The sequence below is a fragment of the Triticum dicoccoides genome, chromosome 2A, assembly GCF_002162155.2.
Source record: "Triticum dicoccoides isolate Atlit2015 ecotype Zavitan chromosome 2A, WEW_v2.0, whole genome shotgun sequence".
NCBI classification, from domain to species: Eukaryota; Viridiplantae; Streptophyta; class Magnoliopsida; order Poales; family Poaceae; genus Triticum; species Triticum dicoccoides.
The window spans coordinates 579593116-579607350 of record NC_041382.1 but is presented as its reverse complement, the minus strand read 5'-3'; the positions used below and the strand labels follow the sequence as shown (position 1 = coordinate 579607350).

General features: G+C 46.6%; 1 protein-coding gene across 1 annotated transcript; it reads right to left on the bottom strand.

Moving 5' to 3' along the window:
• Positions 1-3774: 3774 nt before the first annotated feature.
• LOC119355490 (eukaryotic translation initiation factor 4B1) lies at positions 3775-7879 on the bottom strand. Its single transcript, XM_037622300.1, has 3 exons — positions 6583-7879; positions 4616-4999; positions 3775-4110 (listed from the first exon to the last, which is right to left on the bottom strand). The coding sequence occupies exons 1-3, from the start codon at positions 7779-7781 to the stop codon at positions 4086-4088; spliced, it is 1608 nt and encodes a 535-aa protein (XP_037478197.1). The 5' UTR covers positions 7782-7879; the 3' UTR covers positions 3775-4085.
• Between the last annotated feature and the right edge of the window lie 6356 nt (positions 7880-14235).

The following is a 14235-nucleotide window of genomic DNA, read 5'->3' as shown; positions in this document are numbered from 1 at the left end:
TCTGCTAAAGAGGATCTAGTAGAGACAGTGTCATTGCAACGGAGAGGAATAAGGTTTCCTGAAGGTGGAATAAGGTTTTCCTCGCCTAGCGTTGTGTTGATGATGTGTCTAGCATCACCGAAGGGTATGGGGGTGTGTCTCCGCCGAATCTCGCGAGATTCGGTTGGTGCTGGTCTTCGGTGAATCTGTATGGATCCAGTACAGTTTGGATCCTTTCGATCTATACTTCTCTTATTCGACGACAGTTATTGTTCTGGTGGGGCCTTAGCGTGCTAACTATAGTACAACAAGTTTGGTCCGGCTCCGATGAGGGGGAGATGATGACAGCGGTGCGTCTTAGGCTCGCTCCAGTGCTTATAGTGGTCGTTGGGCGGCCTACGGACATGGATGTAATTTTTGTTATTGTTGTGTTCTTTGCATTGCCATGATGAATAGATTGGAAATCTTTTCAAAAAGATAGTGATTTGTCACGTCATGAAGACACTCCAGGAGGGGAAAAGATGGCACAACCTCGTCACCGCCCAAAAGGGCAGATGGGCGTCACCCCAATTCCAAGGGTCAGCCTTCCGCGCCAGAGTCGTTGCCTACCCACAACACCACCATCTGGACACCAACATGAAGACACACGAAGCACTCCAACATTCGAGGGACCCGAGACAACTTAAACACCTGTCCAACGTCGAAACTGAAAGAACCACTACTTCAGTAAGAGATTTGGAAGAAAAATATTCTTCGTTTTCGTCGCCACCTAAACCGAAGTCATGGACAACCAAAAACCCAACTAAGCCCGGCTTTCCCTACCTCCGGCCGCAACCAGAGCATTGGTGGAGGAATTCCGGTGACAAACCGTCTAGGACACATGTTCTTCACATGTGGTGGCTAAGAGCATCTTCAGCCGTTCGCCCTCCTCAGGATGCATAAAAATCACCCTTTGGGGACGAGCCGGCGATCAATTGGCGCTAGGGGTGGTTTCGCGCCCAGTCGTCGCCCCCAGGCGCTGATATTGGCCCATTTTTCAGCCCCATTTCGGCGAATAAAGGGCCCATATGGACGACAATAGGCCCATATTCGGCGTGGTTCGCCGTTGTTCGGCGTTCAATTATGCACATAAAAAAATTTTATCACACATTTCATCACAGAAATATCAAATACTTCAACAAAATAGTACAAAAACAAATAGTTTAATACAAATTATATAGTTCAACAAATAAAAACTCATATTTCATCACACGTCGCGCCTGGCGTCGCCCTTGAGCCTCCATAGATGCTCTATCAGATCTTGCTGCAGTTGATGATGCACATGTGGGTCTCGGATCTCCTGACGCATACTGAGATAGGCAGTCCAGGTTGCCGATAGCTGGTGATCAACTTCGGCTAGAGGACCCTGCCTGTAGTATGGTTCTGTGTCAAACACTGGATCTTCTTGCTCGCTCTCGATGATCATATTGTGCAAGATGACACAGCAAGTCATAATCTCCCACATTTGATCTTTCGACCAGGTTTGAGCGGGGTACCGGACAACAGCAAATCGAGATTGAAGCACACCAAATGCCCGCTCGACATCCTTCCTGCAAGCCTCCCGAACCTTCGCAAACCAGGCGTTCTTGCCTCGTGGCACAAGGTTTGAGATCGTCTTCACAAATGTCGACCATCTCGGATAGATGCCATCAGCTAGATAGTACCCCTTGCTGTAGTGCCGCCCATTGATCTCGAAGTTCACCGGAGGACAATGTCCTTCAACAAGCTTGCAAAGACAGGAGAGCACTGCAGCACGTTGATGTCATTGTGAGTTCCTGGCATACCAAAGAAGGAGTGCCAAATCCAGAGGTCCTGTGTGGCCACCGCCTCAAGTACCACACTGCAACCGCCTTTGGCGCCTTTGTACATCCCCTGCCAAGCAAATGGGCAATTCTTCCATTTCCAATGCATGAAGTCGATGCTTCCAAGCATCCCAGGAAATCATCTTGCTGCATTCTGTGCTAGGATCCGAGCAGTGTCTTCCACATTGGGTGTTCTCAAGTATTGCGGTCCAAACACTGCCACCACTGCCCGACGGAACTTATAGAAACACTCTATGCTGGTGGACTCGGCCATGCGTCCATAGTCGTCGAGTGAATCACCGGGAGCTCCGTATGCAAGCATCCTCATCGTTGTCGTGCACTTCTGGATGGAGGTGAATCCAAGGGCGCCGGTGCAATCCATCTTGCACTTGAAGTAGTTGTCGAACTCCCGGATGGAATTCACAATCCTGAGGAAGAGCTTTCGGCTCATCCGATAACGGCGCCGAAATGTTTTCTCGCCGTGAAGTGGAGCATCGGCGAAGTAGTCGGAGTAGAGCATGCAGTAGCCTTCGAGACGATGCCGGTTCTTTGCTTTCACCCGCCCCGGCGCCGAGCCACCTCGCAACGGCTTTTCATTGCTCGCCAACAGCTGGGCGAGGGCGGCGAGCACCATGAGATGCTTCTTCCTGGACGTCGGCCTCGGCTTCCTCCTCCAGCAGCGCGGCGAGCGCTTCCTCGTCATCCGAGTCCATCGCCAAGGCAGGCAAATCGTCGAACACCTTGCGCCCGGTGGGCGTGTACCCGCCGCTAAACTGTCCCTCCACGGCCGGAAACGGCGGCCGGAAATGCCCAGCTGCTGTTGGAGGGGCTGCCGCGGCGAAGCTCTGCTATTTTTCCGACTTGGAATGGCTATCTAGTGGTGAAAGGCGGCGGGCAGCGTCGGGATATAGCTACTGGCGGCCGAGGGCGCGGGGGGTGGGAGGCGAGTCGAGGAAGAAAACCTTGACTTTTCCCCTGACAGGGTGGGCCAGCCGCGCTTTTCCCGCGCCAAAGCCTCCAATTGCCCTTCAGTGCGCCGGGTTTGGCCTGTGATCACCGGACGAAAAAAAGACCGAACCAGCGTTTTTCGGCGTCCTGGAGGCGCGACTGGGGTGTTTTTTTAACGTCGGCGCCGAAAAAATGGTCTGGAGGGGCCTGTTGAGGGCGTGGCTGAAGATGCTCTAAGTTTCAGGGTGAGAGACATCGTTTATTTTCGAGGCAGGCCTGTGGCAGTGGACCTTTTCAAGGAGCACATTTACGTTTGGTTTGCCCAAACTCGTCTTCCAAAATTTTGTCTAGCGGAAATGTGAGCGTGGGTTTGCTTGCCTGTGACTTGTCAGTGCTGACAATAAAATCTATCAAGAGTTAAGCCTAAATTCTACACCCTCTTTAATAAACTAATACAAGACCTTTTAGATCACTGGATGCGTTTGGTTAAAGGTGTCGTATGAATGGGTTGGGACCGTTCAATTTTTTTGGGATTGAACCATTCAATTCATGTGTTTGGCTGAATATAAGTGGTGAGCTAATTATTTAGAACGGGACCACCAGTCATGCTCACATAATCATGCATGCAAAGGGTGGCCATTTGATTCGACCGATTTGATTGGGTGAAACGGTTCAGCATCTTCATGGCATATTCTCTTTTTTTGGCTCGAACCATTCATGTGCTTTATAACCAAACATGTCTATTTTCTGAACGATCCCAACCCATTCATGACCGCCCTTGCAACCAAACGCACCCTAAGTAGTAACGCTACTGTTTCGCAATGGAGATGGAATTTGGCAACAATTCAGATACCAGATACGCTACTGTTTCGCTAAACACAGCTACACGACCATGATCTGATAGTGATACTCCAAGGAAATGCTGGTAGAGTAATGCAAACACAGAAATACTACTCTCGCAACCTACATATATTGCAGGCGACCAACACATGCACAGAACAGAATATCAACAAACAGCTGAACACAAGGATCCATGACTTAAGAGCAATAGTCAGTTAGCATAATTTTTTGACAAGTTTTGTTTTGACACGAAATGGCAAAAGAAAGAAGCAAAAAGAAACCTACAGCAAAGGTGGTAACCAATAGCTTCACGCGGAGTAAACCTTTGTTGACAAAGATTAACTCCAATCTTCTACCTCGAACAAAATGAGAGTCAAGCACGACAAAAATTAAATGACTTATTCTTTCCCACTTTCAAAACCCCAAAAACGACAGCGATCAGAAGTTTCCTTGACAGTTGATTCTTCAAACTCCTCTTCACCATCCCTGCCTTGTTGATGACCTGAAAAAGAACGACCAAGTAAACAATAAGATGAGTGCACTACCTAAATGACGACATCAAATGTAATGCTTGAAAGACAAGTGTGATTTGCAGCATAACTCTTTCCACTTAAATACAGCAGATTATGGTACGGTGAGAGCTGCCATGCCTAGTTGATTACCATGATGAATCGAGTAATATTTGTTCTCACTCACAAACAAGCAGCATACATAGTAATGATCTAGAAGCAGTGGGTATCGAAGTTCTATTTGTCTTGAACATGATATATAGCAGCATACTTAGCACGCAATCTAAAAGCGGTTGGAATCAAAGTTCTATTGCCTTGAAACATGATACATATGCTATTTTTATACCTAGCGAAATCACTACCTAAATGATCCAGTATTCAGCTAAACATGGTGGAAATAACATAACAGAGCATAACATCTACATCCATCATACTACAAGACCTGTCTGAACTCTGGAAAACATGCATGATCGAACTTAGCAAAGGAACTGCACAAACCTGTCTGAACTTCCGCCTCCACCAAAAGAGCCTCTTTCCCTGCTACCATGAAATCCCCACCTTTCTTCAACTGGTTTCGGATATGTTTCCACACCACCACGGGAACGCGGTCTGTCCATGTGGGCCACTGCAACATGTGGTTCCTCACTAGCGGATGGAAATGCTGCAGCCCTTCCAGCTCCAGAACTAGGTCTTTGCCCAAATCGAATTTTGTCATCCAACTCAACTGTAAGCAGATCAAGCTGCTTTTCCATCTGAGATATCTTCTCAGACACTTCTTTTGCTTGCTCAGAACCATCACCTGCAATGGCCTCAATTTCCTTCAAGTCCACCTTGAGAAGGTTGATTTCTTCTTTCAAATTCTTCTCTTCTTCTGACTCCGGCCTGAAAAATAGGATTCAAGTAAACACCTAGAAGCTAAAATAATAGACTTTTCACAGAAAAGGTATGGTTCAAGCAAACAGCAGCACCTAGAAGCTAGAAGAATAGGCCTCTCAAGGAAAAGGAACAGCGAATTACAAACATATCCATTTGGCGGGATGAAGTATTCACTAGTTCACTACCAAAGCAGTTCATTTAATTCATCAGAGTGTCGGGTTAAATATTAAGAGTGCTGCTATAAATATCTGTATGAGTAGTTTCCTCATTTATTATAAAAACGACGAGAGTCAAGCACGAATGTGAGAAAGGTGGAATCAGACAGGGTCCATTTATTCATATATCAAGCCCAGAATTTAACGAAAAGTGCATGTCTCAAAATGATTCAACCATCATGTCGAGAGATCAGCTTATCACAAAGCAAGACAATAGTGAATCATCATAGGTTGAAACTAAATAGTACAAAATCAAGCTAAGAATACATCCAAGTGTTCATTTCAGTTAAGCTTCCTTCACAGCCATGTTAACACAATCACGAGTCCTAAGATAAAAATAAACATTGATTAAACTCTTTACAATGTAGCAAATAAAGCAATAACAAGTCCAGCTAAAATGATTTGAATTCACAAAGACCCAAAAGGAGACAAAAACAAATGCCCTAATTACAAAGAACAAAAGCAACGCTGTCCCTAGCGGAGCACAGAGCACATGAACAAAATTATGCAACACTTTGCCAGATTGTGCATAAAGCTACTTAAGTACTCGGCCGAAATAGAAGGCCCACAAAAAAATTAACAAAAAACACATTTTCTGTTATTCAAAATATACTTCCTCAAAATATGGATCAGAGTGAGTAGTTAATTAGCTAGAAAAGTGTATAAAATTTAGTCGCAACCTGGTTTGATGTGGGTATTATCAAATTTTATGTCTAAAGTAGAATACTACATATTACAAAATGAAATAAATAAATAAAATAACTCAGGTCACAGGATGCTAGCAAATTAGCAAGACAAGAATATTTCGGGAGCCTTTTTCTCACATTTACATAATGCAGCATTTTGTATGCAAAAGAAAGAAAACATGACTAAAACAAAATATGTGACATACCTCTAGAATCTCAGTAACCTACGAGACTTAACATTGATGACCTTGCTATCCATGGGTCATGACTTCAAAAAACAATGACGATTTTTTTTGCCAAAAGGCATGCTATACTTGCAGAATATGACGGCATTCCCTACAACCCTCGCTCAGTTGCTTACATACTTTCATATCAACAAGGAAGTGCCAACACTGAATAGCTTAAATGCAATCATCTAGGCAAACAAGTTTCCATATTACCACTAGATTCAGGACAAACGAGATTATTTTAGCCATAGCATTCTTGCAAATCTCAACACTACGCCAATTCAGATGACTTACAGCAAGCATAATCAGATATGCCGAAGGCCAGCCAGTTGTTACTTAGCAAAATTATTTCTTTTCCGCAAGTTTGTAACATTCTTAACCTATTATGTATGCACTTCCAGTTATACATTATCAAAAGAAACACTACATGCTGTCAAGAGGCGGGCTAATATATAACATACCTATTAACTGCCCGATGCTCCAGCTCAAGGTCAATTTTCCTCCAGTCTTTTCCTTTCTCCTGCAGCACCACTTCCCGTGGCTTGGCATCACCGAATGGATTTACCTTTGGCCGTGCTCTTGGTGCTCCCTCACTCCCAACTGCGGAGACCTGTGATCCAGGGCTTCCAGGGCGGGAGGAATGTGCGCTGTTCGGCCTACTGGAGTGCGAGCTAGTAGGCCGACTGGTTTTCTTCTCAATCTCCCCCTCCATCTTCCTCCAATCAAGGCCCTTCTCAGCCAGCACCTCCTCACGGGGCTTAGCAGCCCCGAAGGGGCTTGGTCTGCTGCGTGCGACCTCAGCAGCTGGCACAGGGGTGGCTGAGGGATCACGCTTTGGTGGATTGAGGTTGAGGCGCGGCCTATCACCATTGTTGGTCATAGGGGCAGGGACAGCACCACGGACCCAGCGATCAGAGTCAGATGGCCCCGGTGAGTCACGGAAACCGCCACCAGATGATTCACGGAAACCACCACCAGATGGTTCGCGGAAACCACCACCAGATGATTCACGGAAACCACCGCCAGATGATTCACGGAAACCGCCACCGGTTCCAAGGCTGGGGTAGCGCGACGGGAGTGGCTTCTTGTCGCGCGACCAGTTGTCGATGTCATCAGAGCGGCCGAGCGGAGACGGGCCACTGAGCCTATCAAGCAGGCCAGAGTCGGTAGGAGCCGGCGAGAAACTCTTATTCTTACCCCAGTTGTCCGACTCGTCGGCACGCGAGTGCATATCGAGATCCGAATCCCTGCTGGAGCGGCGGTCGTCGTCGAATCCGCCACCGCGCGGCTCCCTGTCGCCGCCATAGGAGCGGAACCCGCGGGATCGGTCCAGCTCGTCCTCCGACCGCTCCCTCGGGCCGGTGGGGAGCATCATCATCTCCTGCGGGGTGAGGCCCTTGGGCTCGGCGGGGGCGACGCGGCGAGGCGCGCCGGCCGCGCCGTAGGTGGTGAACTCGGAGAGCGAGAGGGTGGTGCCCTTCTTCTTCTTCTGCTTGCCGCCGCCGGCGACGACGGCCTCCTTGAGGCTGGGGAAGCTGGCGGCGCCGCCCGCGGCGGCGGGCGGGTCGGGCGCGGGGAAGGCGGCGGCGTGCTCGCGCTCCTCGTCCTCGCGCTCAGCGTCGAGCGCCCAGGCGCCGACGCCGCCCCAGGGCTTGGCCATGGCGTCGGCTTCGCGCTGCTGCTGCGAGATCTAGGGTTGGGTCGGTGCTCGGGAGCGAACAATCGAGGGGCGATTCGTTTGGGGTGCGTTGTTGGGTTGGGTGGGTCTGCGCTGGGGGTTGGCTGTGCTTTTGATTCTGACGGGGGGCCGTCGTGACCCACTCGTGGACGGTCGTGACTCCGCCGTCAGATCAAACTCGGCTTTCCTCTGTCCTCTCCTGTCTGTACACGGCACGGAAAAAACAACGTAAAAAGTGTCCGATGCTTAATCTGAAAATCTCGTGATTTCTGTATATAAATTTAAAAAATACAGTACTTATCATATACAGTAGTAAGTTTTTAAAAAATATGATATATTCATCAACTGTCAAGGTAGTACAATAAACACTAGAAGGTAGTACATCGCGATGACGTCCACCCAGCTTCGTCGTTGATCCTCAAAGAGCTGCGTGCTTCTTGGGGCGGAGGTTCGGGCAACCGTGGTGGGTCTCGTGATGATGGGCACACGGCGCCAGCAAATGATGGCTCTGAAATTGGGAAGAACAGGCAACTTGGTAGATGATACAGACCAGGACCATAGCAGGAAGAGGTTGGGGACCTTCGCCCTGCGGATGAGACAGTGTTATTCTCTGAGACTTCTCAGGTCCAAGATGTGCACATTAAACATGCCCTTGATGCCTATGAGTGAGCCACTGGTCAATGTTTAAACTATGACAAATGTTCAAATTTGTTTGGGGGTGCTTACCCCAGGAATGTTCAAGATCAAGTGCGTGTTGTTCTTCATGTGACCACCTCATGTTTTGAAGAGAAATATCTTGGACTTCCAACCTCAGAAGGCAAAATGTCGAAAGAGAACTTTCAAAGCCTTCAGACTAGCATGACTAAAAGATTAATTCAGTGGGGCGATGGCCATCTTGCACAACCAGGAAGAGAAACCCTTATCAACTCAGTGGCACAGGCGCTTCCTATCTGTATTATGGGTGTTTTCAAACTCCCTTTTTCAATGTGTGATGACTTGAAAATAATGGTTCAAAAATTTTATTGGGGATCAGAGAAGGGCAAGCGAAAAGTCCATTGGAAATCTCGGGAACGTTTAAAGCAACCCAAGTGTAAGGGTGGGCAAGGCTTCAGGGATTTTCACTTATTTAATCAAACACTTCTCGCCCTCCAGGCTTGGAGGCTCATTGTGAAACCGGATAGTCTTTGCGCCCGTCTTCTGACGTCTCGTTACTATCCGGATGGCAAGATTGAAGATATTGTTTTCTTAGGCAATGCCTCTTCTTCTTGGACGGCTATGTGTCATGGGTTAGATCTTTTGAAAAGAGGATTGTTGTGGAGGGTGGGAAATGGCCAAAGTATCCGGGTGTGGAGGGATAATTGGACCCCAAGACCCTTTTCTTACAAGCCAGTTTCGCTGCAAGGGATATGTAGGATTCGTTTTGTCTCAGACTTGCTGATCCAAATGGCTCCTAGAATATTCAGATTTTACAGTCCTACTTCCTACGTCGTGGAAATTCTTAAGATTCGAGCTTCGCCACGACTTGAGGATGATACTCTGGCATGGGGACCAGACTCACATGGTTGTTTCTCAGTCAATAGCGCTTATAATTTTGCGTTGAATTTAATTGCTGGAAAAATGGATGGAGCGACCAGTGTATCACCTGATGGCAGTAGGAAAATTTGCAGCCTTATTTGGTCTTCTGATGTGCCCCCTACAGTGCGTAACTTTGCATGGCGTTGTGCAACGAACTCACTGCCCACTTGGGAGAACAAGCACAAAAGAGGATTGGAAATCTCAGCTACTTGCCCAATCTACGATAAAGGAATAGAAGATAACTTCCATCCATTTTGCATCTGTCCAAGAGCGGTGGAATTGTGGGGCGCTATGTCTGAAGTATGGCGCCTCCCTGATAAAAAATCTATCAAATTTCCAGGTAGGGAGTGGCTGTTGCATACTCTTGAGCCCCTACTAGAAGCTGAACGAAGCATGCTACTGATGACATTGTGGAGATGTTGGCACATAAGGAATGAAATAGTCCGCAACAAAGAACCGCCCCCAGTTGATGTGTCGAGGTTATTTTTGTGCAGTTACTTAGATTTGCTTCTATGCATTAAACATGATCCTTTTGCTAGCCCGTGCGAAGGTAAATCGGACATTGTTCCTGTATAGTCTCCCCCAAGCAACATAATGTGAAAGCAGATTTTGCGCCCTGGAAGTTGACTCCTTCGTCGCAAGGTTGGACCAAACTGAACTGTGACGACTCCTTCTCACTGGATGATAGAGCTGGATCGTGCATGGTGTTGCACGGTGAAACTGAGATGATCATTTTTTTCTTCATGCAGGCAACTTTTCTCTTTCCAGGATGCCCTCGAAGTTGAATTAGGTGCGTGTATGGAAGGCTTGTACTTAGCATTATCACGCATTGACCTGCCGGTGGTAATTGAATTGGATTCTTTAGTAGCTGTTAAGATGATACAAGGTCATGAGATTGATAGATCACTTTACTCTTCCCTGGTGAAGAAGATAAAGTACCTCTTGAGTCTTCGTGGAACTAGTATTACTCACATTAGTCGGTCTCAGAATAAAGTCAGTAACTCTTCGGCGAATTTTGCTCGTTTAGAAGGTAGGACTATGACCTGGCTAGGCTCTGGGCCTTCTGAAGCCATTGAGTTGAACAACATTGATTGTAATCTGTGTGATGTGAGTAACACGAGTTTTACCCGCAAATAAAAACATCAGAAAAAAAGTACATCCAAATCCATAGACCACCTAGCGACGATTACAAACACGGAAGTGAGCCGAAGGCGCGCCGCCGTCATCACCCCTCCATCACCGGAGCCGGAAAAATCTTATTGTAGCAGACAGTCGGGTAGTCTTCATGCTACGTCCTTGGAGGACCAACACACCAGAACAACAAACGTCGCCGATGAAGAGAAGCATATATCAGAAAGATCCAACCCACAGACATACGAACAAAGACGAATGAAGATCAGATCCAAGGGAATCCACCAAAGGCAAACCTCCGCACACCCTCCGGTGATGCTAGAAGCATCATCGGGACGGGGGCTAGGCGGGGAGGACCTTATTCCATCTTTAGAGAGTCGTCGTTGCCTCGTCTTTTTGAGTAGGACAGAAACCCTACCAGAACTCAAAGAAATACCTAAAAACGAAGCCCTCCCGCCGGCAAGGACCGGGATCTACCGCTCCTCCATGGTCGTAAGGCCATAGGAGACGAGACAGTCTGGCGGCTGCGTGGCGGGAGGCAGCAAAAACCCTAGGATGGGTGCCCTCGCGAAGGGGTGCGTGTGTGCAATCTAACAAGTTATTCAGAGTCTCTTTGTTTCCGAAAAGGATCCAAATCTATTTACACTATCAAAGTTCACCGAAAGTACAAAGCATTTCAAACATAAGTTACATCGAGATTCCGAGATCACCAACGTGAAGGAAATATGCCCTAGAGGCAATAATAAAGTTGTTATTTATATTTCCTTATATCATGATAAATGTTTATTATTCATGCTAGAATTGTATTAACCGGAAACTTAGTACATGTGTGAATACATAAACAAACAGAGTGTCCTTAGTATGCCTCTACTTGACTAGCTCGTTAATCAAAGATGGTTAAGTTTCCTGACCATAGACATGTGTTGTTCATAACCCACAAGTATAGGGGATCGCAACAGTTTTCGAGGGTGGAGTATTCAACCCAAATTTATTGATTCGACACAAGGGGAGCCAAAGAATATTCTCAAGTATTAGCAACTGAGTTGTCAATTCAACCACACCTGGAAACTTAATATCTGCAGCAAAGTATTCAGTAGCAAAGTAATATGATAGTAGTGGTAACAGTAGCAAAAGTAATATTTTTGGGTTTTATAATGATTGTAACCGTAGCAACGGAAAAGTAAATAAGCGAAGAACAATATATGAAAAGCTCGTAGGCATTGGATCAGTGATGGAAAATTATGCCGGATGCGATCGATCATGTAACAATCATAACATAGGGTGACACTGAACTAGCTCCAGTTCATCAATGTAATGTAGGCATGTATTCTGAATATAGTCATACGTGCTTATGGAAAAGAACTTGCATGACATCTTTTGTCCTACCCTCCCGTGTGATACGTCTCCATCGTATCTATAATTTTTGATTATTCCATGCCAATATTCTACAACTTTCATATACTTTTGGCAACTTTTTATACTATTTTTGGGACTAACATATTGATCCAGTGCCCAATGCCAGTTCCTGTTTGTTGCATGTTTTTTGCTTCGCAGAAAATCCATATCAAACGGAGTCCAGACAGGATAAAAACAGATGGAGATTTTTTTTGGAATATATGTGATTTTTGGGAAGTGAAATCAACGCGAGACGATGCTCGAGGGGCCCATGAGGCAGGGGGCAGGCGCACCCCTGACCCTCGTGGCCACCCCGTAAGGCGGTTGATGCCCTTCTTTCGCCGCAAGAAAGCTAATATCCGGATAGAGATCGTGTTAAAATTTCAGCCCAATCAGAGTTACGGATCTCCGGGAATATAAGAAACGGTGAAAGGGTAGAATCTGAGAACGCAGAAGTAGAGAGAGACAGAGAGACAGATCCAATCTCGGAGGGGCTCTCGCCCCTCCCACGCCATGGAGGCCATGGACCAGAGGGGAAACCCTTCTCCCATCTAGGGAGGAGGTCAAGGAAGAAGAAGAAGGAGGGGGGCTCTCTCCCCCTCGCTTTCGGTGGCACCGGAGTGCCACCGGGGGCCATCATCATCACTGCAATCTTCACCAACAACTTCACCGCCATCATCACCAACTCTCCGCCCCCTCTATGCAGCGGTGTAACCTCTCTCTTACCCGCTGTAATCTCTACTTAAACATGGTGCTCAACGCTATATATTATTTCTCGATGATGTATGGCTATCATATGATGTTTGAGTAGATCTATTTTGTCCTATGGGCTATTTGATGATCAAGATTGGTTTGAGTTGCATGTTTTATTATTGGTGCTGTCCTATGGTGCTCTCCGTGTCACGCAAGCGTGAGGGATCCCCGCTGTAGGGTGTTGCAATATGTTCATGATTCGCTTATAGTGGGTTGCGTGAGTGACTGAAACACAAACCCGAGTAAGGGGGTTGTTGCGTATGGGATGAAGAGGACTTGATGCTTTAATGCTATGGTTGGGTTTTACCTTAATGATCTTTAGTAGTTGCGGATGCTTGCTAGAGTTCCAATCATAAGTTCGTATGATCCAAGTAGAGAAAGTATGTTAGCTTATGCCTCTCCCTCATATAAAATTGCAATAATGCTTATCGGTCTAGTTGTCGATTGCCTAGGGACAAATAACTTTCTCATAACAAAAAGCTCTTTACTAAAACTAACTTAGTTGTGTCTTTACCTAAACATCCCCTACTTTTTATTTACTTGATCTTTATTATCTTGCAAGCCTATCCAACAACACCTACAAAGTACTTCTAGTTTCATACTTGTTATAGGTAAAGCGAACATCAAGCGTGCGTAGAGTTGTATCGGTGGTCGATAGAACTTGAGGGAATATTTGTTCTGCCTTTAGCTCCTCGTTGGGTTTGACACTCTTACTTATCAAAAACTGTTGCGATCCCCTATACTTGTGGGTTATCAAGACCTTTTTCTGGCGCCATTGCTGGGGAGCAATAGCGTGGGGTGAATATTCCCGTGTGTGCTTGTTTGCTTTATCACTAAGTAATTTTTATTTGCTGTTCTTAGTTGTTTTCTATCTTTAGTTATGGGTAGGAAACGCAAAATACCAAAAAAATAGTTGTACCTACTAAACCAATGGTTGAAGAACCACTCAAAATCTATCACACTGCTAAAGCTTATTACTTGGATCATCTTCGATCCCTTTGTGCTCATGCTGAAACCCCAACTAGCTTAGTTGAGGGCAAATCTTTAGATGAGTGTCGGTGTCAAAACCGGCGGATCTCGGGTAGGGGGTCCCGAACTGTGCATCTAGGCGGATGGTAACAGGAGGCAGGGGACACGATGTTTTACCCAGGTTCGGGCCCTCTTGATGAAGGTAAAACCCTACGTCCTGCTTGATTAATATTGATGATATGGGTAGTACAAGAGTAGATCTACCACGAGATCAGAGAGGCTAAACCCTAGAAGCTAGCCTATGGTATGATTGTTGTTCATCCTACGGACTAAAACTCTCCGGTTTTTATAGACATCGGAGAGGGCTAGGGTTACACAGAGTCGGTTACAATGGTAGGAGATCTATATATCCATATCGCCAAGCTTGCCTTCCACGCCAAGGAAAGTCCCTTCCGGACATGGGACAAAGTCTTCAATCTTGTATCTTCATAGTCCAGGAGTCCGGCCGAAGGTATAGTCCGGCCATCCGGACACCCCCTAATCCAGGACTCCCTCAGTAGCCCCTGAACCAGACTTCAATGATGACGAGTCCGGCGCGCAGATTGACTTCGGC

Bases quoted from the DNA above. Each gene is read 5' to 3' on its own strand.
- LOC119355490 (XM_037622300.1), bottom strand. From the start codon at position 7,781: ATGGCCAAGCCCTGGGGCGGCGTCGGCGCCTGGGCGCTCGACGCTGAG. The intron at 5,000-6,582 runs GTATGTTATATA...CCTATTTTTCAG, and splicing joins GAGCATCGGGCAGTTAATAG to GCCGGAGTCAGAAGAAGAGA. The intron at 4,111-4,615 runs GTTTGTGCAGTT...GTTCTTTTTCAG, and splicing joins GGAGGCGGAAGTTCAGACAG to GTCATCAACAAGGCAGGGAT.